At 37.6% G+C, this 26255-nt stretch overlaps 4 protein-coding genes across 5 annotated transcripts; 2 read left to right on the forward strand and 2 right to left on the reverse strand.

Annotated features, from left to right (window-relative positions):
• The first annotated feature begins 890 nt into the window (after positions 1-890).
• Positions 891-2036, forward strand: LOC140800391 (protein EXORDIUM-like 2). The gene has a single exon (XM_073155145.1). The coding sequence runs from the start codon at positions 949-951 to the stop codon at positions 1870-1872; it is 924 nt and encodes a 307-aa protein (XP_073011246.1). The 5' UTR covers positions 891-948; the 3' UTR covers positions 1873-2036.
• Positions 2037-4899: 2863 nt separating this feature from the next.
• LOC140799628 (uncharacterized) lies at positions 4900-11081 on the forward strand. Of its 2 annotated transcripts, XM_073154009.1 has the most exons (2): positions 4901-6125; positions 10825-11081. In XM_073154009.1, exons 1-2 carry the CDS (start codon positions 4969-4971, stop codon positions 10832-10834), a joined length of 1167 nt encoding a protein of 388 aa, XP_073010110.1. In that variant the 5' UTR covers positions 4901-4968; the 3' UTR covers positions 10835-11081. The 2 variants fall into 2 exon arrangements, with proteins under 2 accessions (XP_073010111.1, XP_073010110.1); XM_073154010.1 differs by lacking the exon at positions 10825-11081 and having other exon boundaries at positions 4900-6129.
• An 856-nt stretch (positions 11082-11937) lies between these two features.
• LOC140799629 (polyadenylate-binding protein 2-like) lies at positions 11938-15207 on the reverse strand. Its single transcript, XM_073154011.1, has 6 exons — positions 15053-15207; positions 14881-14989; positions 14435-14502; positions 12697-12888; positions 12470-12597; positions 11938-12360 (listed from the first exon to the last, which is right to left on the reverse strand). Exons 1-6 carry the CDS (start codon positions 15173-15175, stop codon positions 12312-12314), a joined length of 669 nt encoding a protein of 222 aa, XP_073010112.1. The 5' UTR covers positions 15176-15207; the 3' UTR covers positions 11938-12311.
• Positions 15208-15468: 261 nt separating this feature from the next.
• LOC140799627 (uncharacterized) lies at positions 15469-25296 on the reverse strand. Its single transcript, XM_073154008.1, has 15 exons — positions 25025-25296; positions 24309-24397; positions 23794-23860; positions 23561-23676; positions 23159-23225; positions 22826-22874; positions 22269-22354; positions 21903-22162; positions 21759-21814; positions 20951-21036; positions 19977-20069; positions 18250-18685; positions 17580-18118; positions 16254-16482; positions 15469-16166 (listed from the first exon to the last, which is right to left on the reverse strand). The coding sequence occupies exons 1-15, from the start codon at positions 25196-25198 to the stop codon at positions 15907-15909; spliced, it is 2607 nt and encodes an 868-aa protein (XP_073010109.1). The 5' UTR covers positions 25199-25296; the 3' UTR covers positions 15469-15906.
• Between the last annotated feature and the right edge of the window lie 959 nt (positions 25297-26255).

The raw sequence follows: 26255 nt of genomic DNA on the forward strand, positions 1-26255 counted from the left end.
TGGTAACAGCTGTGGAATTATGACATGAGATGGGGATGGATTTTGTAGCAGTCTAATAATAAGTTATCTCTGTCACGTCTATCACGAAGTTGACATCTAAATAAAGATTATGGAAGGGGGGAAAGTGTTAATATGTCATGTCGATTAGCCTAGTCAAGTCATTTCACCTCTGCCGTCCTTATCCCTTCTTTACTCCTGCTCCTGTTATCGGATTTGGAAATTGTAAAGGGTTATTGGGTCTTATACTTAATGGATCCAGATCTTAATGTAGATCCGATACTCCTGAGGTTTAAAGAGAGAGCCTAAAAGAACGTGCTTTGAAAGGAATTGGACAAACTCCCTTTTGTTCACTGCTTCCTCAACCGCAACTTTAACTTTTTTTTTTCTTTTTTTTTTTAAAAACCAATGTCATCTAAAGTACGATAAGTTATGTACTAATTCATACTTTTTGTCTTTCTAAAGTGAGCCGCTGAGATAAAATTATCGCATTTCTGTCCCTTCTTTTTATATAAATTATAAATCGTAGGCTTATTATTGACTTATAAAATGACTATTTTTTTTTATATGTATAAACTAAATCTTAATGAATTTAGACTTTGCATATATAACATTTGGATGATAAAATTCATCAAATATTAACTCTAAAATCAATCAATTCGATGGCTTGTGTCACGAGCTGATATAGAGCCGAATAGCATTACAAGAGGATCTAAACCCAATAACCCGATAACCGTATCGTGAATACGAAAGGAGAAGAAATAGTCAACTATATATATATTTATCCAAAGACGTGGGCACCACCGTTTCTATTTCCGTTTCGCTTTTTCCCACCCTCTTATTCCCTCCCTACCTCCCTCCTCTCTATATAAACTCGCTCTCCCTCTCTTCTAACTCTTGCCTTCTATAAGTAGTAATCCCCAAACCAAAACCAACACCTCGGAGCTCTCGATGGATTCGCCGCCAAATCTCCTCCTCCTCCTCCTTCCTCTCCTCCTCCTCCTCCCTCTCCATTCCTCCGCCATTGATCCCCGCAAGCTCTTCCTCGTCAAGCCCGACCCGATCGTTCTCAACTACCACAACGGCTCCCTCCTCACCGGTAACTATACCGTCAACCTCCTCTGGTACGGCCGCTTCTCCCCTTCCCAGCGTACGATCGTCGCCGACTTCATCCGCTCCCTCTCCTCTTCCTCCACTCCTCCCCCTTCCCCTTCATCCTGGTGGCGCACCACCTCCTTCTACGCCCACGGCGGCGCTCGGATCTCCCTCGGCCGTCAGATCCGCGATGAGAACCTCTCTCTCGGCAAGTCCCTCAACGATTCCTCCCTTTTAAAGCTCGCATCGCAGGCTTCTCCTCACCGCGGTGCGATCACTGCCATCCTCACCGCCCCGGACGTTCTCGTCGACGACTTCTGCCTCTCGCGCTGCGGGTTCCACGACTCCGCCAAGGCCGGCCGCCACGGGAAGGCGCGGTACACTTACCTCTGGGTCGGTAACCCCACCACCCAATGCCCCGGTGACTGCGCCTGGCCGTTCCACCAGCCCACCCACGGGCCCCAGACCCCGCCGTTAGTCTCCCCTAACGGCGACGTCGGGATGGACGGCCTCATCATTAGCCTTGCAACCCTACTGGCCGGGACGGCGACGAACCCGTACGGCGACGGGTACTTCCAGGGCCCAGCGGAGGCGCCTTTGGAGGCGGTGTCTTCGTGCACGGGTATCTTCGGGTCAGGGGCATTCCCGGGATATCCGGGAACGTTGCTGGTGGACTCCACTACTGGGGCGAGCTACAACGCCGTGGGATTGGCCGGGCGGAAGTACCTTCTCCCCGCCATGTGGGACCCGAGGACGTCGCAGTGCGCTACGCTCGTGTAGCAACTAGCAAGGCAATGGAATTTGCAATGATATATTTATCTCGTACATGAATTACTTTTAAGTAAATAAGGAGAACGATACAAACTTCCTTTCTTTTTTTCCCCCCTTATATCTGCAGAGGATGTGTTTTGGTGAATTATGAATATATGTTTATTGGAGTTTAAGTTTGTTTGCATTCTTAACTTAGTGTTGTTGTGAATGTTTGATGTATAAATTTTGTGGGAGAAAATGTTGATGGTTTAAATTTGATTATTGAATATTACATTAAAGATGATTTTAATTCTCAGAGGTTATAATAATAAAGTTTGATTAATTGGAGAGAAGATAGAGCGACAACTACTTAACAAATGAAACATATTTTATCACTACTATTTTGAGGATTAGATTAAAAGAAATTAGCATTGCCTTTGGATAGAACTGGAGTGGGGTATGCCCTAGCAAAATTGCAAAGTTTTGGTCCTTATCCTACCTAGAGCATGTTGCATCACTGATATGGCACATTATAGGATACGCCATACAATTGAAATCAAAGGAAACTAGCCTTGTTTTTTGTTTAAATTAACAACTGGAGTGGGGTATGCCCTAGCAAAATTGCAAAGTTTTGGTCCATGCCCTGCCTATAATATGTTGCATCATTGACATGGCACATTATATTAACCATAAAATTAAACTTAAGTATTTGCAAAGATAAGGTAATGGAATGCATGAAAAGCAACAAACTTGAAAAGAACAAAACTGGTTGATAAGTGGCTCACAGCTGTGATGAGAAAATCCTACCATCCAATGGGTGTTAGATATTATTAATAACACTATCTTTATGACAAGCAAATTATTTATCTAAGATGCAGTAATAAAGTGAGCTTTATTCATTACATTATGACATTATTGGATCAACAAAGACGAGTTGGGTTAGATTAATATCATTTTGGCGAGTTTTGTTCTTCTTCTTTTTTTCCTTCCTCCAAACAGGAATACTGGTCGGCCACAAGCATAACCACTTGAACAAAACTAGAGATCCCACTGTCTTGGGAGTTTCATGTCATTAGAGTACTTTTCTCTTCCTCCTTTCATACTAATTTCTATCTTTTAGTGTTGTTATGGTAAACTTATTACTTGATATAACTTTGGAATCACTTTCTCCTCCCTTTGGTAGGTGTATGAAAAGAAAGAAAATCTTTTGTAAGAACACAATTAGGAACATTAATTCACAATTTATTCCCACTGTTGCCAAAAGAAACTGATGCTAAATTTGGGTCGAAAATTTTCTCTCAGACATAACAATGCAAAAGAAAAATTCACCTCCAATATCATATCTTGATTTAGACGTGCATCGCACTTTGGTCAGCGTTTATGGAACAAAGTCATGAAGTCATGAAGAGGGCTTAGGAGTTGAGATTTAGAGGTTTCATAAGTTAGAAAAGCTTACGCACGTAGTAACCCAGTTGACATTTGCATGACCAGTTGAATTCTGGGCAGTTTCAAGCATGTTTGTTTAGGCTTCGATGACGAAAATCTAAAACTATGATCCATTGTCCAACCTAAATTGTCATGAGGTTACTATGTATATATTCACGGTTTATAAGGTGGTTTGATTTTTATTATAATTAACGTACTTATTTATAGTTAGTAATTAAAAATAAATTTTTGTATCAATTTATTCAAGGTAATCATAATATTTTACAATAAAATAATAAAATTTGAGTAAAGTTATAAATATACTTAATTTACATTTAAGTGATGTGCATAAAGTTATTCTTAAAACAACTTGATGCACAAACTATAAGATGCCTAGATGATTTGTTACAACTTCATACCCAATTATAGAAGAAAAAGATAGAACACCACAACCTATTAGAAAAATAAAGCAAAATAACAACTAAGGCAAACAAAATCACAATATAAAACAGATAAAAACAAGTAACAACTAACATAATAAAATAGACTCTGTTAAAAAGAAAGAACCCCCTGACTGAGCCTTGCAAAGACGACAACTCAAGTTGACCACAACGATCTTCAAAATAGAGCCAAGCCCAACCCTCCCAAAGCTAAATGAAATCGAACCAAAATCTCAAATTGGCATATCATTAGCTCGACAAGGGCCAAAGCCAAACCACGGGCAAGCCCATGGCAAAGCTTTGGCGAGACACAACTCTAGCCAAAGCACTATCTTGCTAAGACCAAGAAAAGCAAAACTAGCTGTTGACTCAATGAGAGAGATAGATATATCTAATCGAAGAGGAAATGCTTATTTCCCTCGGTGACAGCAATAGAAAAGGCGATAAGGAAGATGACAAAGCTAGGACCGCCATCGAAGGAGGTAGTTTCTTAGGCAAAGGATGAGAAAGAGTGGGGAAGGAATTGGATGGCGCAAAAGAGGAGAAAGGAAAGATAAGATGATGGATTGCTCGTAAATACTAGAGGGAAACACCTCTCCTCTCCTCTAGACAAAACAGGTTAGGAGAGGGGTAGGAAGAAAAATGCCTAGGACAACTAGAAAAAACGCTCTAACGATAGAGGGAGAGATGCGGCCAAAACCCTAGAAGAACTAGGGCAAACCATAGGCAGATGGAGATGTTGAGAAAGTTTTGATTTTCTTATATATTTGATTTGATTTTATAAAGTGTAGACCACCCAACACTCTATTCAAGCTTGACTCAATTCTAGATTTAGTTAGCGCAAGATTCATACTTGATTAGTAATAGGTTTGAATTTGCTTATCATGCAGCTTATAATAGGCTCAAATTGAAACTAATTAATTCAAGTTTGATCAGGCTCGAAATTAATTTTCAGTAGACTCTACCTCAACTCGATTACAACCCCTCCGGGTAGTCTTAGCACATAGTTAGATATGCACTAACACATCCATTTCTTTTTCTTTTGGCGGCTCCTCCTCGGATTTTTAGATCTAGCTTTTGGGCTGGCGCAAGTAGTTTACGTTTTGAAGAGATTTAGTCTTGAGGTAGGCCCAACCTAATCAAATGGGCCGACCACAAGTTTACTAAGCCCATCGAACACTCTTGATCACGGGAGCCCGTCCATAGTTAGCCAATTCACACTCCCCGTTTCTTCTTCCTCCACCTCGCACAAGCAACTACAATGGCGGATCCCGATCCAACCACCACCACCTCCTCCTCCTCCTCCATATCATCTCCTACTTCTTCCGCCGCCTGCCAAAGATGCGGCGGCCCCACCTGTCACCGTCCTTCGGTCCCAACCGGCGCCCCATGGTCTTCCTCCTCCCCTCCCCCTGCCTACCGCCCGATCCGCGCTCCCGCCATTAACGCCCCCATCAACACCGCTGCCATAGTCCTCGCCCCGGTCCCCCAACCCCTCCCTGTCCCCGTCGCCTCCCCTCCTTTCTCCTTCCAAAACCCTGCCAAACACATCTCCTCTGTTGAAGACATCCACATCTTCAATTCGTCCCCTTCTGGCCGCCACTTCCTCGGCTTCGTCGCCGCCCTCTCCCACTCCGTCAACGGCCGTAAACTCTCCGATCCCCTCCCTTCCCCTCTCTCCCGACCCCTCTCCTCCCTCCTCTCCCTCCTTTCTTCCCTCTCCTCTTGGATCGACTCCTTCCCCCCTCTCCCCCACGCTTCCCGATATGGAAACCCTGCCTTCCGCTCATGGCACGAGAAGCTCGTTTCCGACTCACAATCCCTTCTCCTCCCTGTCCTCCCCGAAGAATTCTACCCCGCCGCCATCGAATTGGTGCCCTACCTCCTCGACTCCTTCGGCAACCCCGCAAGAATCGACTACGGCACCGGCCACGAGACCAACTTCGCTGCCTTCCTCTACTGCCTAGCCCGCCTCGGCCTTATACAAGAAGCCGACTACCCCGCCCTCGTCCTCCGCGTCTTCACCGCATACATCGATCTCATGCGCAGGTTGCAGAGTACGTACTCCTTGGAACCCGCGGGCTCGCATGGGGTTTGGGGGCTCGATGATTACCATTTCCTTCCGTTCATATTTGGATCTGCACAGCTGATCGATCATAAGTATATGAAGCCCAAATCAATCCATAACGCGGATATCTTGGAGAATTTTGCCAATGAATACATGTATCTTGCTTGTGTGGTGTTTGTGAAAAAGGAGAAGAAGGGGGCGTTTGCGGAGCATTCGCCTATGCTGGATGATATCAGTGGGGTGCCGACGTGGAGCAAGGTGAATAGTGGGTTGTTGAAGATGTACAAGGCCGAGTTGCTCGAGAAGGTGCCCATCATGCAGCATTTCCTCTTCGGATCGCTCATCAAATGGTAGAATACCTGTTCTTTGCTTTAAAGTTTTTTATTTTTATTGGAATATGTGAGTTCTTTGATTTTTTAGATGTATTGTGGTGCATTATTTTCTAGGTGATGGTATAGTAGCCATCATTTGGTCTCAGAAGTACTTACTGGTTTTGAGATTTGATCTGAGGAGGAAAAAGAATCTTGTTTATAGTTTTAGTATTTCTAACTTAAATCATCTTATTAGGATTGTGGAAGCAAAATTGTCAGGCAAAAATTCTCTGAGAGGTGCGGACTAAAAAAGTTCAAGAAAAGAAAGAGAGAGATAATCAAATCACACCATCTCTATAAAATGCCAGAATTATCTAAGAAAAGATTGGGCTACTAACATTAAACTTCTTATTGTTTGAGCAAATATAATGCTATCCCAAGTTTCTGATATTGCTATCCATTCGTTTCCTCTTTTTTTTTCTTATTTCTTGTTTTCTTTTCTCCCTTTCTCTGGTCTCTTCCTCAAAATGCGAAATTTGCAATTCTGGTTCTCTCCAGTCTCCACCGTATCCCTCTTGAACATTTTCCAATTGTTCTAATGCATTTACGGTTATTGTCTCTGTGAACATAGTAGCTAAATTATCCCACTGTATGGCATAAGGTAGATATTGTATAATCATTCATTTTCCAGTACTTTTTTTTTCCATTCCTCTGTGTAAATAGCCCAATATAGTTTCATAGTCAATAACATCTTCACCATCAAGAGTAACAATCAGCCGAAGAACACCTTACATTGATGGGTGTTGAGGACCCATATCCACTATAATTCACATTTGAATACATAAAAGTTTGTCATGTTCCTATAGAACCTAATAGTAAATACCCCGATAAAAAAAGAAACTCCAGATATTTGCTGTCTTCCTGTTCTTCTGTTTCAGAGGAAGGTGCTTAAAAAAATAAAGGATTAATACTTTTTTATTTTGGATAATTTAGATATTTAGGGACCAGGATATGATTGGTCAATTGTGATCTCTATTACAAGTGGTAAGTCTTGAAATTGCTGATATATATTCACACTATAGATTAGAATTGTCTTTGTTGAATTTTTTTTTTTCATGAAGATGGAGTAATGGTGATGCTCTGCATTTGCTTGGAATGTACAAGAAGGTTGGAAATCATTTTGAAGTATTGTAGCACCAGCATTTGCTCTAATGAGCACTTACTTGCCTAGCAAAGGTTCTTATTTATCATATGAACGGTGTGCTATATTAGACCTGTCGTAAGCTGAACCCCAGATGGAATTTGAGCTCATAACAAGGAACCTGAATTTCTTAGTGGATAATAGATAATTTCTTTACAACTGTGGGAAGAAGGGAATTTTATTAGAAGCCTCACGAGGTTGATGCCAGAAAGGCCAATAATCTGGACTGATATTGACACCTGGTTGTAAATAAATAAAAATTGTCAATTATTTCATGAAGCCTTCTCCAATTAGATTTTCTTCTTGTCATGATTGCTTAATATTGTTGCGCATTCCTGGAAAAAGCTGAATATGTGGACAGAGCTACTAATTGCTCTACTATAATTGTTGCAATGCAGTGCCTCCTCTTTGAGCTACTGGTGTTTTAAGATTCACAACTTTACTGAAGATTTTTCTTGATTCATGTCATATATCATGTGACCTAATTAAAATCCTCTATTTAATAAAAAGTTTATTTTCCTTTCAGATATATTAGCTTCTTATATTATCATTTGTATGCATGTAGTTTGGTTATCTTTAATGGCATTTAACATATGTTAGTTTGTCCTTGAGCAGTTGACCTTCCCATTGACCTACCTAGGAAATTAGGTTTTGGGAACGCAAAAGTATGTTCGCTTATATGTTGAAAATAATCCAAGTAGAAGTAACCAATTTATCCAACTTGTGTTTATAGAAATGAGACCCAAATGCTGGATGAAGTATGGACTTACTCTATATCCTTGGTTTCCTCCATGTCTAGGGAAAGTGAAGGGTTATTCAAAGTAATAGCATAAAAGGTCAAGAGGCTTCCAGTTCTATCCATTTAAGGCTGATGCCAGTCTCTCCTTTTGCTTTTCTGTTTGAAGACTTCTCTGACTGTTGGTTTATACTTAAATCCATGAAATGAAAGTGTTCAACTAATCAAAGTTCTATGTCCATGTAATAGATTTATCATGCTAAATGTGCTAAAGTTGATTGGTGTGACAACTTTTTTCTACTGCCAAAGCTAGGATTTGCTTAACCTCAAGGCTCAAGCGCTAATTGACCATTTGGTCAACTTTTACCTTATCATATTCACAAGCATTGTGCTATCTTTCTCTTTATCATTATCATAATATGCTATATTGACCATTTAGTCGATTTTTACCTTATCATATTCATTAGCATTTGCTATCTTTCTCTTAATCGTCATCATAATATGCTATATTGACCATTTAGTCAATTTTTACCTTATCATATTTATAGGCATTGTGCTATCTTTCTCTTTATCATTATTATAGTATGCTAAATATTCATGACCCAAAAAATTCTCTGTCAATGTACTTTTGGAAAATCAACAATTATTTGTCAGAACTAGAGAGATTTGTAGCTAAGGATGCCAAAAGCCACCAAAAGAGAAGCAGACCATTAATGCCTCCCACTAATTACATACTTAATGCAATTCAAAATGACAAATAAATTGACCATATGTTATACATTCAGTTATTTATTTTTATAAGAGGTGGATATGCATTCTTTGACTAAGTAATATATGTACTTGTTCATTTTGTTGGCAATATAGATAATTGAATAACCATCAACCTTATTGTTTCTAGTATGCTTCGCAGATGATTTCGTCACAAATCACGACAATAATTTCGCTCTTTGATCATGCTGCAAGATACTAATAGCATAACTAAAAATGTGTATCTTGGAGTTATTGTGACCTCAAGTTTCTATATATTATAGTTGTTTTGTCAAATTTTGATGTATAGATAAGTGGGAGAAAATATTGAAACCTTTAGCTTTTAGCTTACTCTCATCTTAATTGGAGTTGTTATGAATTCTTGATCCTAATCATTATATTGTTCATTTTGATGTTTGGGTGAGCTAATGCCTTTCTCAAGTCTCAACGCCGATACATGCTTATGTTGAATTTTACTTGAATCTATGGAACTCGAGTGCTAGACCAACCTGCCTACTGCTAGTTTTTTATTTTTCTTGTATCAAGAACTAGTAGTCAAATGCTCTCAGGGTTTGAAGTACCAATTTTGATATTGGTCCAAATTGGGCTTCTGGGTTTTCAATTTTGGTTGTTATGTAGTTTTAAGGTTTCATCAAGTAGTATTCAAACAATAGAGAATGTCTTTTGGAAACTAACTGACCAGATTAATGACAAAAGGCTTGTGTCCTAAGTAATAATAATTTGCAACCAGGTCAGCCTTCATTATAGCTGTTTTTGTTTTGATATATTTAATTTGGAACTCATTGCTAGTTGCACATAGATGTAGACAGATGTATATTCAGAGTGAAAATTGCTGCATAAGATTGGATTTCACAGAATAATTAGTATTAGGAACTATTTTATATATCAGATTGTAAGCAAATTAAGAACGCGCAAAATATGGGAAGCTATATGTTGCTATATCTCTTAAAGAACTTCTACTAAGCTTAAAACATTCTGTTGTCTCACATGTACAATCAAACCAATTGGATGGTTTAACTTCTCAATTAGTTATCTGTACTGTAGCTAAGGTATGGCTAGATCTGATTTATTTAAGTCCATCTAATCTAAGTATCCTAGTTCATGCGCACCCACTTTGTCTCTCGGCTAGTTGTTCTCTCTTCAGTATAATATCTTAGTATCTGCAATCTACTTCGACCCTCTATGGTGTCCAATGGCCCTGGTGATGCAGGACAACGTCTCAGTTGTAGAGTTGAGAAAAAATAGGAAAAAATAATTAAACCCGTGGAATCCACCAACTTGGGTGTTGGAATCCACCGACGTTGGAATCCACCAACGAACACTTAATATGCAAAAACTCTTAAAAATTTTATTAACCCATAAAAGATGATTACAAGCCTTTATATAGGTAAAATAAAATAAAAGACAAAAGATGAAAATAGCCCTAAAAGGTGGCTAGTCACAACCCTCGTTAAGTTAAAGGGCCATAGGTGCAGCCCTTTTGTGTCTATGAGAATAGACGTGACGAAAAGTAGTATCTCCACCACCTAGCCCGTTGTCCTTTCTTGCTGAGACTATCTGATTGATTGTTGTTCAATGTCTTGATCTTTATTTTCCGAGTACATACTTTTATTTTAGTACATTGTACTAAACTTTTTACACTAATTATGCAGTTGTTATGCTGGTACCTGATTTCTCTTCTATAGTTGGCAATCAATGTTTCTTCTGTGTTAGTATTTGTGCAGATGGGCATTTTCCGTCCTCCATTGTCATGTTGCTGAGCTAATACATGTGTTGTTGTTTGTATATTTTAGTCTTTAATACTCAACATTCGTGAGCTCGTTTCAGTACATTTACCAATTTCTTGAACTTATTAAATTATTATGTTCTGTGTAACTATTTCATTCTTCCGCTATATTTATATGGTTTTCTATGCCATCTGTCTAATGGATATAGGAGCTGATTTATTCATAATATTTAGTTTCTATATGAAAGCAGGAAATATTGCAAATAGTTTATTAATAATATCAGATCTATATTTTTATGTTGGACAGGGATGGCTGAGACAGAAGATAAGGACCCTTTTCGGGGTCAGATTTCAAAGACCCAGCACGTTTTGGTGAAGAATGTGATCATATTACGAACTGAGTTTGATCTTAGTATAGGGTTCAAATATTGACATAATAAGATTTTGGGGTATTGTATTGTGGTTTCTTCTTGACGTTATATTTGTTAAGAATGTTGTGTAAGCAATTGGCGTTGTGCCACCATTTACAGAAGTTTAGTAACATGGATCCTTTTCTTCTTTAAAGTTAACAGGTGATGAGATCTCACCTTTTAATCAAGGAGACTTCGTCTCCAGGTCGACTAACCTTGATTGTTTACGTTTATTCTCTAAATCTCCAGATAAGTAGCTATAGTTTTTCCTCGACATGCTATATTTTGACTAAGAAATTCTATGTATTAGCTATAGCACAAAAATCACATACATTATACGAGTCAAATCTGTTCCCTTTTTAGGTAAATACAAACACAAACTTCTGTGTCAACCTATCCGGTAATTGGATTGGATCATTGCGTCACGCAGTTCAAACTTAAGATGCTCATAACCGATTAGCCCGAGTTGCCTTTTTAATTGCCTTTTTCTGTAGACTGATCTTAGAAGCTTAGGAACACAACAAAGATCCCGAGGATCCAGTCAAGAGCGACTGGCATATAGGTTAGGGAAGCAAGATTGTGCGCAGCCACATTGTTAATCCTGCTTGTGTAGGAGATTTTGAAGTTGGTGTTGGACGAGAGGATCCCTCTGCAATCGTGGATAATAAGGACTGGGCGATGCACGGCAGCACTCTGGTCCGGCAACTGTAGGCCAGTCGGCAAAGGGTTGGAAGAGGCGAGACCTGAGGCCATTCTGACAAACATCTCAGAGGATGCCTGTATGCTTCTGTAAGACGTGGTTGTTTTGACCTGTTTCTGGCTTTTCCAGATAAGAATGAACAGTTTGACAGCTTCAGACATCAAAGGAGCTCCCTCCCCATTCAGGAGTAACATTCGCATCACACTATTTATCAAAAGAACTGCTAACAGAATGACCAAATATTCATAAGAACTGCCGATAGCATCTAACTAAACTTTAGTTCTCGAAAGGCACAGATTAGTATAGAAGGTGATAAAAAGTGCAAAAGAGATAAATAGTTGAAAAGAGAAGATACAACCCTGCACAACCTTCCAAACAACAGAAAGATGCCATTATCAGCTGTGCAACGGCTTCTTGATCAATACATATAGTGAAAGCAGGATGATTTTGATGTCTCTATGTATGCTATCTCTCCCTAAGATATTATATGCTAAATTTTCATGTTGCTGATAATGGCGAAACAAATTCCAGAAAGTTACGAATCAGTTAGCATGATTTTGGAAGTACATAACAGCAGTTCCAAGTGAACTAGTACAACTAGAAAATAAAGAAATGATTCTCCTGGATAACTCCAACGCTAGACTAGCAGGGCATGGTGCAAAACCTTCATTAAACCACAGACCGTCAAAAATATGGTCTATATCGCATTGGCCTACGGAATCTGGGAACTTTCCTGCAAAAGGAGGCAAAAGTTCATCATGACATGAAAAAGATAAAGAAGTAAACAAGAACTGCCAAAACAAATAGATGAAATTCATGAGCCAGGGAAAAGATTTACTCACCCATAACCATAGGGAGAGTAGAAATATGGTGGCATGTATGGCCTCCTGAACCGATAGCCCAGGTAGGGATTGAAGCGCCGAGGGCGATACTGCTTCATGCCAGGAACATTAGTTCTTTTAGCTGCTACCTGTCGAACCAATCTCAAATAGAGGGGAAAGTGAGATGAGAACTGCAGGTAAGATTTTTCTCAAATAGAACAAATGAGAAGCTCCATAGAGTAACACACTTTTAGCTGACGACCATGTAACTCAGATTCATTCAAGAGAATAGCCTCCTGAACACCCTCAACCTCCAAAAATTCCACATAAGCAAAACCTTTTGGCTGGCCAAACTTGTCAGTCAGGATTGTCACTCTGTTCACAGTTCCACAAGATTGAAAATGCTGCTGCACTTCTTCAGGGGTGCATGCATAATCAACCTGTAGCACATGTTCATCATGAGATAACAGATTTGTGGTATTTGAGAGAAGTCATAAATGGCGGGAATTAATGCTACTGGATAGAACTTAGAAGATTTAAGATAGCTACTTAGTCTACACGCAGATAGTACAAAAAATCTGAGGTAAAAACATTCTTCCACATTGATTTCACTATTCAAAAAATAATGCCTGATATCCAGTAAGTTGCTTAAAGAATGTGTATGAACCTCTATGCATAACCTACAAGAGTGTAGCTAAGATGGCTATATGCTATGATCTTAGCTCAAAGCTAAGATACCTGTTTCATATTGACATCATCATCTTCCTTGTAGTTTAACATAGTTCTTGTCCAATATAGAATCACCAGAATAGGTCCCATCATGTTTCCCAAGGAAAAAAAAAACCACAGCTAAGAAAGATAAACACAGCTTAACTTTTAATCATTGACATGACAAATGACATTTAGTTAAGCACCACAGTGTCTATTATGCAGCAACCAAGAAGGTAAAAAATGAAAAGAGCAACAGACAAATATAGGTTACAAATGGAATACCAGAAGAATATCAGACAACAAACAAAATTGTAGCAAATCAGTACCTCAAATGGAGCATGTTTGAGAGGGCTAATAAATTTAGAAAATGATGGAAGAAAGAGCAACACATGAAAAGCTACTAAAGTAACAAGGATGATAGATCCAAGCTCACATTGTAAGCTGAAAATAATAATTATACTCTAGAATTACACCCAGCCTAGTAAGGTTTCACTGTATAAGGCTGCACTTATATGTCGTACCTATGTGTGGTGCCAATAGTGCTCATGTTGACAAGATTTATAAACTTTTGGGGGCTGATGCAGGTCAGTCCAAAGTCCTTCCAGACCTGAGTTTCAAGAGCTACTCCAGTTACCAACATTTGGCCTCCCTTCCATCAGACCTTCACCCACTTTTCCCTTCTTAATCTCCTAGGAACAGGAACAATTTTATCCTTGGTTACACAATTCCTTTTTTTTTTCCTTTTTGCGTTTCTTTTCCTTTTTCTTTTCTTCTTGCAACCAAGTAATTCTTAAACCTTTTTTTTTTTCTTAGCCTTTTGATCCTTCATGTTAATTTTTCAATTTTTGTTGTTTCTAATGTATCATAACTTCTTTTTTCCATTTCCTTTTGGTGTCTTTCTTTCTTATCCCCACCGAATTATTGAATTTCAAAAGCTTGATGAATGAAAATTGACCCTGCGATCATCATTAGAATACAGTCAAAAGGAAAACTAACTTCAGAAGATAAGGAAGGCAGAGATAAATGAGTAAATCTTTGGACAGAAAAGATTTTAAAGACAACATCCATGCTAATAGCTCCTTCCCTGCATTAGTAAAATGACGCCTCTAGTACATGTGTGATGAATATGCTGCATAGCATGTGTGTATAAGTGTAAGCCTCTGATATCAAATATATACTAAGTTACAAACTAGGAGTTAATGAACAACCAAATTAAAAGCTATAAGATGTAGCCAGAATATTTAACATGCAATAAAAATGATCAAGAAAACTTACATTTCCAACAAATACTGACCGAGAATCCACCTCCTCCTTAGATGCTTGACTAGCAGCAGCAGCAGGATCTACATAGTACAACATACATGTTTTTATGTCATTTTATTAACACACATTAGAAAACCAAAAAAAGAAAACTATGAAGAGGCATTCTCATGAAATACAAGATCGGATAATACTATTCACATTTCGAGGTTTCAGTACAACAGAAATTATTCTGAGTTCATGAAAGCATAGTGAGTCAATTAAAAATATATTCAACACGATTATGTATGCAGGTCGTATAAACATTCAAATGTGCAATAAAGAAAGAGAGACAAAGGATATTTTACCGCACACAACTTATTAAATCGTAGAAGTCATAAAAAAAAATTAATGGCAGGAAAAGGAGATGCTATTTCCTAAAACCATTATATAATCGGCTATTTTGATGAGCGGCACGAAACCTTGTACGGCTCCCATATCCTTCTCGACCTTGGCCTGCATCTCGCGGAGGGCGGCGGCCTCCTCCTCCATCTCCTTCAGCCGCTTCTTCATCTCGTCGAGCTCCTGAAACTGTCATTAGCACTAGGGTTAGAGAAGGAGAAGAGGGGACGAAAGGAGGAGGGGGAACGAGACCTTGACGGCGTCTTCGTCGGCCCGGGCCATGTCGACGTCGCCCTCCATATCTCCCTCGTCGGGTATCTCTTGGCCGTACACCTCGTGCTCCTCTTCCTCCATCGCTCTCACTCTCACTCTCATCCGGTGAAGCACTGAAGCTTGTAATTTACGCATCGACCCCCCTACCTTTAATATTCACGGAGTCCGTGTGCGGCTCGGTGCAATGCGGACTTCTGGTCCGGCTAAACGAGTTCTGCTTTCGTGCTTTAGTTCGAAATACGAACGAGTGTAACCATTGCTATATCTGATATCTACGCTATAGAAAAACCTACAATATCTCTTTATATTTGGCTTTGCAATCTATATTTCTTCAATTAATCCATCCAAATGCTTTATTCTCATCCTTTATGTGTATAGTTATAAGCAAATACATATTATGAAAATGTTCTTTGCAACGAAGTGCAGTTTTTTTATTCCAATAAATAGAGCAGAACCGTTTTCAAATGATAACTAAATTCAACTGAGCACTAATAGGTTACATCATGCAAGATCTGACTAACATCCCAGAAAGTGCATCCACCCTGAGAAAGAGAAGAAAATTTTGATGATGACTAATCCATTCAGCATTCGGTGAAACTTCTGTTGCTATTGACCTATGTTGAAACTTTTGCTGCTAGATAGTCCTGTTACAACAACATTAATCCATGCCAATTGCAATGACCGCGATGTGGTGGGTCTAGGGGCAGACATGGTCAAATCAATTGGAGTTCTCAATGACAGTTTACAAGTGATTGCTAACCACATTAGCTGCTTCCAAAACTTCAAGTCAGCAACTGCAGAGTGACCTCAAAATTTTCAACCATACTTTCAATCTAAGGCACAATTTCCTGATCAGTTGTCTCAATCCCCTCAGTGGATTTAATATCCTCTGGGGCATTTATTGTCATCTCTAGATTGCAATTGTCACCGTTGTTGGATGAGGTGCCTCCAGTCCCAAAGCGAACTGCAAGTCTGTCTAGCAGTTCCCTCCCATCTAACTGGGAAACCATGATGCTCAGATTGGTCTTGCCTTTCCAGCAGATAATGGCGATGGTGGAAGGATCCACCACAATGGTATCAGCATTATGATTTCCTGCAACAGCATACACCTAGGGGTTAGGTGGAACAATAAAGATAGCCCAAATACAATAAAATGTCAGGGTAAACACAGAAGTGTCACCTTCACGCAGCATTACTACACAGCAACCAGGCATCAAGTTTGACGCCTCTTCACCGAGTTTTGCATCAACAAAATCTGCAAATTTCACAACCCTGTACTGTAGAAGGTGTTGAAAGTCCACTAAAGATGCACATAAATTCTGTTTGCTAATGTATGGAAGAAGCAATGGTAATCCTTCTGATGATAACCGAAATGAACATGGTGAGCCATCCTTAGATGATTGTCTCTCCTGGAGAGTCAAAGAAAAAGAGGAAAAACATCATCAATTCAGATAATCTAAATTTAGAAAGTTCAACTCTCGACATCAAAATAGTAATCAAGTTTATATTGAGCTTGTTAATTGTTAACTATATATAAAATGAATAAGAGTTGGCTGCATCAAGAAACTAAAAATCCTCAAAGGAGCATACAATCAAGAAATAATAGATTTTCATTATTGCTGACAACCAAGGTTTATATAAGGTTTCCTTTTAGAGTTTGAACATCTTTGTTTGAACTTCTCCCCTCCAATTATACCCATAAAGAATGGCAAGTAAAGGAGCTTCTCTTATAGACTTCAGTTTGAATATAAGGGAACAAACATCCACTCAATAGTTAAACATCTACATAAATCAAAAACTGAAGTCTCTTACAGACTTCAGTTTAAATATAAGGGAACAAACATCCACTCAATAGGTAAGGACTTACATAAACCAAAAACTGTCACTTGGGCCATCTAACTCAAATTACCTTTTCTTTTCTTTTTATAATTTTAGGGTGATATTTTGTTCAATATCAACTAAAATCTGGGAATCTAGCAGAAGGTGCAAAAGCACTATCACTCCATAATCCAGCCTTAAAAAAAGTCCAAACACCATATTTTCGGACTTCAACACAAGTTAAGATTTGCAATATACAATCTCAATCAATAAATACAACAAAAAAACATAATCTAAACAGATAAAAGCACACTTAAGTTAATCAAATAAACTCACAAGCATGTAATGTTGTAGTGAAAGAACAAAAACAGATATCCAATTACTTTTTTTATGGACAACATTTAGTAAGCAGGATACAATCCACAGATAAAGAGCAGAATGATAATATCTAATGTAAAACTTCTTGATTAGGCATGTACGCAGGAGAGCAGAAGTCAATTATCATCTGGAAATGCATACAAAATTCTACATTGTAAGCTCGATAAGGTTTTTAAAATCATAAATGGTATCTCAATTTTACCAAAAAGAATAGCTAAACTGGTTTCAGAATTTTATCTACAGAAAACTTGTGATATGCACCTTTAGAAGCACTAAAACTGTGATACATGAAAAAAAAAAGAACACTTACGAATATTTTCAGACCAAGAGAAGTTATCTTAAGCCGCTGTCCTACTTGGAAATTTAATTGGAGTAGATCATTTACTGACTTCGACACATAGTAGATTCTCTTGACATGGTTAGCATCATGATTACGAGTGACAAGATGACCACTAAGTGGAAACGATCCACTGATTCCATAGAAAGATATTATACTGTTAATAGTCATTTCGTCTGTGAAAAATACAACGGGATCAACCCCTCTCCACTTGCTTTCCATCCTCTTTATATCTTTTGTTTCCACATGGCCACTCTCCACATTATCATATTTTTCTCCTTCCATTGATGTCTTATCTTTGGCACACATGTCATCAGAACTTAAATTTGTTTCCATCTTCTTATCTGATAAGTCTAAATCAGCATCTGCCTCATCAGAGATCTGACAGTTATCTAAGGCATCTTCTGATGGCAAGATCTCTGACTGATTTTCATCCTTCAGGTCCACATTCATGTTTTCACAGTGTTTACGCCTAATATTAGTTGATTTGCTCGTACGATTCTCTAGAGAAGCTGCAAAAAATATATATATAGTTCTATAAGATACTTGTAAAGCAATCATTTAACAAAGTGAAAATTATCCTTGACATAACTTCTAAGACAAACAGAAGGGAAAAAAAGGAAGGCACTTGATCCTGAATTACCATGCAGGGGGGAAACCTTTTGAAGAACAGCAATGAAAAATGCTCCACTATTTTGATCATGAGGAAGGATTCTCATGCAACGCTGAAGCGGAAAACTTGAAAATTCTGCTTTGCTGAAGGCAGCATCCTCATGAGATACACTTTTGCACGGAATTTCCCCTAATTTACTTTCTTCTTCAACATTCTCAGCAAAAGTGGTTTTTTCTTTGGGATTACTACAGTTACTTTCACATTCTATTCCCGGATGATCCTGATCTTCCACTAACTTGTTTATCACTTCCTTGCCTATGGTATTGTCAAGTATCTCTGCATCCTCTAGCACTGTATGATTAACATTGCAGCTTTCACCAGATGGAAACATACTTGGCAAAATCGCATTCCTCCTATAGAGAGGGACATCATTGTAGGAGGCAATCCAAAGTCCTCTATCTCGTACCTGAAATACAGTGAGGATATTGTCAGTTTAGAAACTAAAATCTAGATGCAACAAACAAATAATGATAAGAATCAATGAAGAGTATTGGAGTATCCCCAATAAATCTGCACATGCAAATTTACTAGTATTCTAATGGAATTTTGGATTAAAAGGTTGGATGAGGACCAAAACAACAATCATAATCCACTGAAGCATCAGCATAGACAAGTAATAACGGCGTAAATATGCTGAATTAGCACCTAGGAAACACAATAACTTTCATACACTCATTGTATTTGTATCAAGGTAGGATACTCTTAGAATACTTCCAAGCATATATTGAATACTTCCTTAAAGTATCTGCTGTTTTAAAAAGAAAATTAACATTGTGAATAGTTCTCAGGTACTTCTTAGATGCTTTTGAGAATTCCATCAATAAGAGTCAAATTGAAAAAGTCTATTACCTTTCATTTCTTATCAGATCAAGAAGGTTTCTCTTTATGAAAAGATTAAGTTTGTTTGGATCTATATTAGGAAATCATGTTACACTAACCAATTTCTGTAGTTCGTAATGTACTATATAACATACGGGACCTTTTTTACCAATAGTACTTTTTTATGGATAAATTAGAGGTTTCCTTACATAAACAATCATACTCTACAATAATATGTAATTCCTCAATTACGAAAATGCAAATATACAAGTTCACTGATATATATGTGTAAAAAAATATATATACATATATGAGTTACATATCCTAATCATATCGTGTCCTTATTTTTCAAGATTTGTCATACCAGCGTAGCCATATCTTATACCTATTCAATATTCGTATTCATACTTCATAGATCGGCATCCTTTGTAAAAGCATCAATATTCTACGATTTTGCGTGTCATGTTGTTGTTCTTTAAATTGGCTCCATTTACTGCATCACCAAGTAACTAGACACCAGTCAAATTGAATAAGCATAAATTATGTGAATAGCCACTAAAGTTTTTATCAACCTAACAAACATATAAGTCACAGTTGATTATATTCTGACTCTCGGTATGGAATTTTTAGCAAGTTTTATTCTAAAAATCAGAAGCTCAAGACCTAAATCAATATCATGTTGTGGATTCCCATGACAGCCTTGCTTATACAACCACTTACCAATAGTTTTTTTTTATTATTGACATCAATCAACAAGATTAATAAATTAGTCTTCATCAGGCGGAAATCATTCTATCATATAGAGCAGCAACTAGCTAAATGAAACAACAAACAAAAGAGAAATTATGAACTAGCAAACATTATGCATATTCAATGACCTTCCACGTCATGAGACCAGGACGACGGACCAAATCAGGTAGCTCACTGGAAACATCAAGAAGTTCAACAGAACCCCTGCTTCTTCGAAGCACCTAGAAGGAAGAAAATACATGGGTAATATACAAGGGAGAGAAAAGGCAAAATTTGCTTTTACAGAACTACATAATGTGGATGTGACAGAGAAGCACAATATTGCAACAACTTAAATGTAGACAACTAAAAGGAGCCACTAAACTGAGAAGATTGATTAAAGAACATCAGTAGCGGAAATTACTTAACATGTAAAATAGAAACATTTACATTTATAAATTGACAGAAATTCCAATGTTTGCAGCATTTTTCTAAGATATTAATACATTCTAGAGAGATAAGATTTCCATGTCTGGTAAAAGGTTAGTTATAGAACTTCCAAACCAATCTAAATAGCAATGAATGGTGCACATAAGGGAAGGCCTCAGGTGAAGTACTTATATCAATGAAATTAGTTTCTCCTAGAAGTATTTCAAATTTAATCTACTTCCTAGATTCCCAGGATTTTGGAAACAATCTCTTCAAAAATGAAGGTAAAAACCTCTGCAGACCCCCACATAGGCAGGACAATTATGCACTGGACATCCTTATTGGAATTCTGTAAGTCTAGTTCACAAGTGATTGATCCACTGTGTTCTAGCGAATAACCAGGAAAGGAAATGATAGGCTAATGGAAATCAATGTCCAATGCACAAAAAACATCACAATGGTACTATTATCAAATTATATGAAATTCGTCACTGCATCTCTTTTCAGTTATAGCTGTAAGTTTCAATTTTCAAGTGCTTCAACCCTTCAAGTACAATTATTAAGTATTAGTTCTTCAGGCATAAATGGAATGCTACATATCAATACACTATAAGAAAATCTGTGATCTCAATATAAAAAGAAATATCAGATCTCCAGCAAACTAATAAGACATGTTAGAAATAAAGGTAAATACCTCAGCTACAACAGCCTCATTTTCAACTGGATTCATTGAGCAAGTAGAATAAACCATCCTTCCACCCACTTTAAGCGAAGCTATACCTGCATAGTAATAACAATAGTGAATGAGCATAAAAAGTACAGATGTCTTCTTTCGAAAAGCATATCCTAGTAGTAAATAATTCAATATCAAAGGTCTTCCCTTGTGAGTTTAAATTCCTTATGTGATTCCCTAACATGGAAAAGAAACGAGTAAAAGTAACAGATAAAGAGAAAGCATACAAGACGGGTGCGGTTACCCAAATATAGAAGCATATGCAGAACTAACCATCATGTAGCGTCAGAACAAGGGAACAATTACTACAAAACATGACTTATGTGCTCTGGAATAATGTATATGCCAAAGTTGTTTCCATATTTTAGAGCCAACCTCTAATTTGCTTCAGCATGCTTTACCAGGAAGTCAGTAACAAAAGTAGAGGATGCTCATCAATATCTAATGGCGAATTCATATAGTCTAGCTTAGAGTCAAAAGGCTCCCAGCCTATTCAAATTCTGATCAATATTTACAGAAAAAGGGGCAAAAATTTAAAAAAAAAAGGTCTTATAAATTACACTTCAGGTATATCCGACCAAGTGCTATGGGGAAGTGCTCTAAGAGTATATAGAGGGTTACACTGTTACACATAATGAGAAAATAACCCTTGAAGTTAAACTTAAAAAAAGTAGAATCATGAAACCAAAAAAAAGGTAAAGTAAGGCACAAAATTAATGCTACTTAATTAACTTTAAAATTGCTCCTAGGCATTGTTATAAATCTTTACCACGCATAGCAATCTCCACCTGTAGACGATGAATCCCATTTCCCATCCCTGCATTCCTGAACATGTTTCATGTCTCTCAAAAGATAATTAAAGGGGAAAACGAGAAGTGTAACGTAAATGAAGATCACTTATGTGGTGCAGTACCACTTTCTCCATATATCAGGAGCCTTGCGTAGGGTACCATCACCACTACAAGGAACATCACATAAAACACGGTCAAACTGCAAAATTTTTTTCTCAACTGTCTCTTGTCCCTTAGAAATCTCCACCTGACCCTTTGCCAAAGAACAACTAGGGAAGTGTTGAGCCTCATGATTTGTTACAATCAAGTTAGCAGTGCACATCCTCTTTGTCTGATGGATGAGAAGATTACATCTTTGAACATCAACATCATTAGCTATTACCTGAATTACAAAAGCCATAAAAAGATTCCCCACAAATATAGGATATATTAGACTTTATTTTATCATAGCATCTGATAAAGGGAGACTAAGAGATTTAAGAACGTACCAGCCCATTGGGAAGTAATCCAGGTTTTATTGATTGATGAATTATTTCAAGCAACTGGAAAGTTTTAGATCCTGGGGCTGCACACACTGCACATGAAAAAGCTTGATGAGAAGCAGACTTGCAAATTTCAGACTTGAAATATGACAAGGAACATTTTGCCATGTACAAAATAAACCATGATCTTGGGTACCAGGACAGCACAAATTTTCATGCCTTGCAGTGGCACAGCATGGTGTTACACGAGGTGCACCAGGCCTTATCAGGTATTTGTGTGTGAGCATGGTATCGTACTGACATGCTGACAAGCAACCAGCATAACCCCAAGCTGGGTGTATTTAGGAATGTTTATAATTTACAACATGATATGACTTTTTATGCGGGTGCACAGTAGTATTATATCTTATACCTACTGTAACACTGGAAAATTGTTAATCAGAATGCATCAAAGATGGATTTTGTGGTAAGTGTGAATTACCTGCTATAAAAATTTCACAAATCACAATGGAATAAACAAAGCAAATAAGCAATGACTTGGTTGGTAGATAAACAAAACATACTATCAAGAATGTGGTGATCTGGTAGTACATCCAGGAACAACGGAGGCACCTACAGCAATAATTCAAAAATTATTATACCTTTGCAGAATAACATTCAAATATAGAATAAGGATAAGGGTATTGGGGTAAATGAGGGTATCAAATCACATTTAGATTTACAGAAGGACCTTGCCAAAGATAGAACTAGATTTAGTAAAAGGTCCATGTGGAGCCAAAACCCAAATAGATAGGATCAAGGGCACCGTTGTTGTTGTAGGCTTGTAGCACACATTACAATAAACAGCTGCTATGGAGAATCATGCAATAGTCAAATGCATTACAAAGGAAGCCCACCATGCTAACTGCCTCTTGTCTTGTTATGTTGCCAATCTCATTCTCTAGCTTTAAGAACTCATGGAACCTGGAAATGACAGATGAAGGGCATGATCCAACAAGAGAAATCCAATGGTCAATTTAAGCAAGTTGCTAATTATTAATTTCCATGGAAAAAATAGAGTATAAGATAACCTGTGCTAATAATAACACCTTTAGGCTTAATGTGGATGAATACAGTTCATAAAAAAGCATAAAAAATTTAGATGTAATGAGGTATTTCCCATTCAGCAAACATCTTGCATGAACTATTTCATATTATCATATGTCAAATTGCGAGATCACATTTTGCGTTCATAAAAGGATGTCTGAATTAACATATTCCGCAACAAGCTTAGACATGATAAGTGTGCAGGACAATACCTCTCAAGTGCCTGGTTTTTCCTAAGTTGCATGCGAGAAAAATTCAAATGCCATGCAAGGTTCCCTGGATACCAAGGCAAAGGTCTGATGGCTTCCACTTCATATTCATCATTGACCTGTCAACATTCAGAAATAACTCAAAGTTTAATTTAGAATAACCCAAGTGTTTTAACTTTTTAACTTACGAGTCCAGAAAATTATTTAGTAATACAAATAAATGGATTGCATGGAACCTCGGCACCAAGGGATTTCATGAAGTCATTTTCCATCTGTGATCGGATGTCCTCAAAGAATTGCCCGCTGCAAAAGTAATGGATGAGCATAATTTATAATGACAGAGCCAAATATCAAGAAAACGAAACAAAGAAAGCATCATAACTTTTGAGGTTCTAAATAAGTATCTGGATTCTGTAAAAACAATGTGGCGTCCATATTTTAAAAAAGACGTTTGTCTCATGCAATAGAACAGATAAGCTACACCCCAAAAACCTTGAAAGGAAATCAAATTGATAGAATACTCATCACCATTTGACACTACATTGAAGTTTCCATTACTAACAATTCTTCTCCCAGCCACTGTACTTTGACAAATAATGCATAAATGAATAAATGGAATATCTGAAATATATTTCAAACATGATAAAATAGTAAAAATTATGCTAAACCTAAAAATGGTGCTGATTTTGCAATAATTTGCTACCAGACTAAATGGTAACTTTGTTTATGATCACAATTGAAAGAAATTTACCTTGAATTAATTCTAAATGCTGCTGGCAATGGCTTTCGAAGAAAAGCAATAAATGTATCCCACTCATCTTCAGGAACAACTGCTTGCTCCTATAACACATTAAGAGATTTTTTTCAGAACCAACATGTAATATTATTAGTCATTTTTATAAGACAGATAATGAAAATTAGCTTATCAATACAAATAATTATCGATATCTAGTACCAGGATCATCAAAACTCAAGTCCCAGAAAAGAAAAAAGAATAAGATGAGCTCCTTGCTACATGCTTCGTAAGCCATGCACCAACACTACTTTCAATAAGTAAGTCGATAATAAGACTGCCATATGATATTTCCAATCAATAGCAAAAGACACCAAGGCAGACTATCAAAAGTACAACAATCCCTGCATGGCACGTGAACAAATCAAAGGTATCAAATTCCCCCAATTCTAACTCCTTAAATAGATACCTACTAAGGTAAAACAAACCTTGACCTCGAAAATTTTCGTCCAAATGAGCTAAGATGCTATTTCATGTCAACGTAGTACATATCGATAAGATATGATCCTGGATCGCATTAAGCACAGAATTCGACCGATTACAATACAAATGGAGAAAAAAGCATCTTCATCTAAAATGTATTTACGGCAAGTTTATCCACATGCAGAGGATTACTAATAATACTCTTCACATCAACAAGGCAAGCCCTAAGAACCGAGAACTGGATACTTTACCTTATAGTACTCGTCGAATCCATCGTTCTTAGTGGCAAATGGCTGCCAGGGAGGGTTGGCATTAGGGTTAGGTTCGTCGGGTCGAGTCTTCTTCGGGCCGTTCTTCCAAACGTTCTCGCGGCTCTGCTTGAAGTGCCTCCGCTGGGTGCGGCCGCGCTTTTGCCCGCCGCCCATGCCGGCTTCCGTGTCGAGAGGGAATGGGTTGGTCGAAGAGTACCGTGGTGGAGGGAGGAGACAACGCCGTTAGAGGTTTTGTGGCGGTTTTAGCCTTTTTTTCGTTAGGGTTGCGTTTTGGGTTTTACTAGGTCGGGCCAGCTCCTGACAGGTATTTGGGCCGATATCAGGCCAGGCCTGGCCCATTCTTTGACAGACTTTGTTTCGGATCCGACCAGCGGCCGCCTCTTCTACGGACTGGGGTGAAAACATATCGGATTAACTCTGATCTGACTCAACTTTGATCAGATTCGGATAAAAAATTTCTATTTGATTCAGATACGGATAGAAATTTATAATTAAAAAAAAATCGGATACGGGTCGGATATATTTTTTGGATACGGATATTGGATATCCGTTTACCCCTATATTTTTTTAAATAATTTATAGTTTTTAGTTTGATTATTTAAATAGTAAATATTAATATTGTTATTAATAATAAGTTATAATTTATGGAGATTAATTTCTCTAATTTTACATATTTGACATACAAAAAATTTATTTGTTGTAAATCTCTTAATATTTTTATGTTAATTATATCTAAATAAAATATTATAATTTTTTAAAATTCAGTCAATATCCGTTTAAGATCCGATGATATATCTAAAAATTATCCGTATCGGTTTAGTTAGGATGTAGTTTTAAATTTTGCTATTCATCCAATATCTGTATTTGAATTCGTATCCGGACTAAAAATATGAATTCAAATATCGATTGAGCACCGTGGAGTTTTAATATAGGCCTAATGCATTGTTAGATATACACTAACGTATCAATTTGTTCATATTGATTAGCAAACATACGGTGACAAATCTTTATAGTATCCAACCTAGCAAAATAATTTAACCCGTCAGTAGTGCACATTTGATCGTGCTTGCTTTTAAGTATGCAGTCCATTTATATTCTCTTTCAGACATATTTGATGTGCTAGTATGTATTCAACGGCGTGCCTAAATCGATTAGAATAATTCAACATATATTAAATTCAAGTCGTATTTTGGCGGAAGGAGAGTGATAG

Source organism: Typha latifolia, chromosome 13, assembly GCF_019914945.1.
Source record: "Typha latifolia isolate L0001 chromosome 13, TyphaL0001v2, whole genome shotgun sequence".
Classification (NCBI taxonomy): Eukaryota; Viridiplantae; Streptophyta; class Magnoliopsida; order Poales; family Typhaceae; genus Typha; species Typha latifolia.

Excerpts from the sequence above, each read along its gene's own strand:
- LOC140799629 (XM_073154011.1), bottom strand. The coding sequence starts at position 15,175 with ATGAGAGTGAGAGTGAGAGCGATGGAGGAAGAGGAGCACGAGGTGTAC. Across the intron at positions 12,598-12,696 it reads TACATGGTCGTCAGCTAAAA|GTAGCAGCTAAAAGAACTAA; the intron begins GTGTGTTACTCT and ends TTGGTTCGACAG. Across the intron at positions 12,361-12,469 it reads TACTCTCCCTATGGTTATGG|GAAAGTTCCCAGATTCCGTA; the intron begins GTGAGTAAATCT and ends CTCCTTTTGCAG.
- LOC140800391 (XM_073155145.1), top strand. The coding sequence starts at position 949 with ATGGATTCGCCGCCAAATCTCCTCCTCCTCCTCCTTCCTCTCCTCCTC.
- LOC140799627 (XM_073154008.1), bottom strand. The coding sequence starts at position 25,198 with ATGGGCGGCGGGCAAAAGCGCGGCCGCACCCAGCGGAGGCACTTCAAG. Across the intron at positions 22,163-22,268 it reads GATTACTTCCCAATGGGCTG|GTAATAGCTAATGATGTTGA; the intron begins GTACGTTCTTAA and ends TTTGTAATTCAG. Across the intron at positions 20,070-20,950 it reads ATGAGGCTGTTGTAGCTGAG|GTGCTTCGAAGAAGCAGGGG; the intron begins GTATTTACCTTT and ends TCTTCCTTCTAG.
- LOC140799628 (XM_073154009.1), top strand. The coding sequence starts at position 4,969 with ATGGCGGATCCCGATCCAACCACCACCACCTCCTCCTCCTCCTCCATA.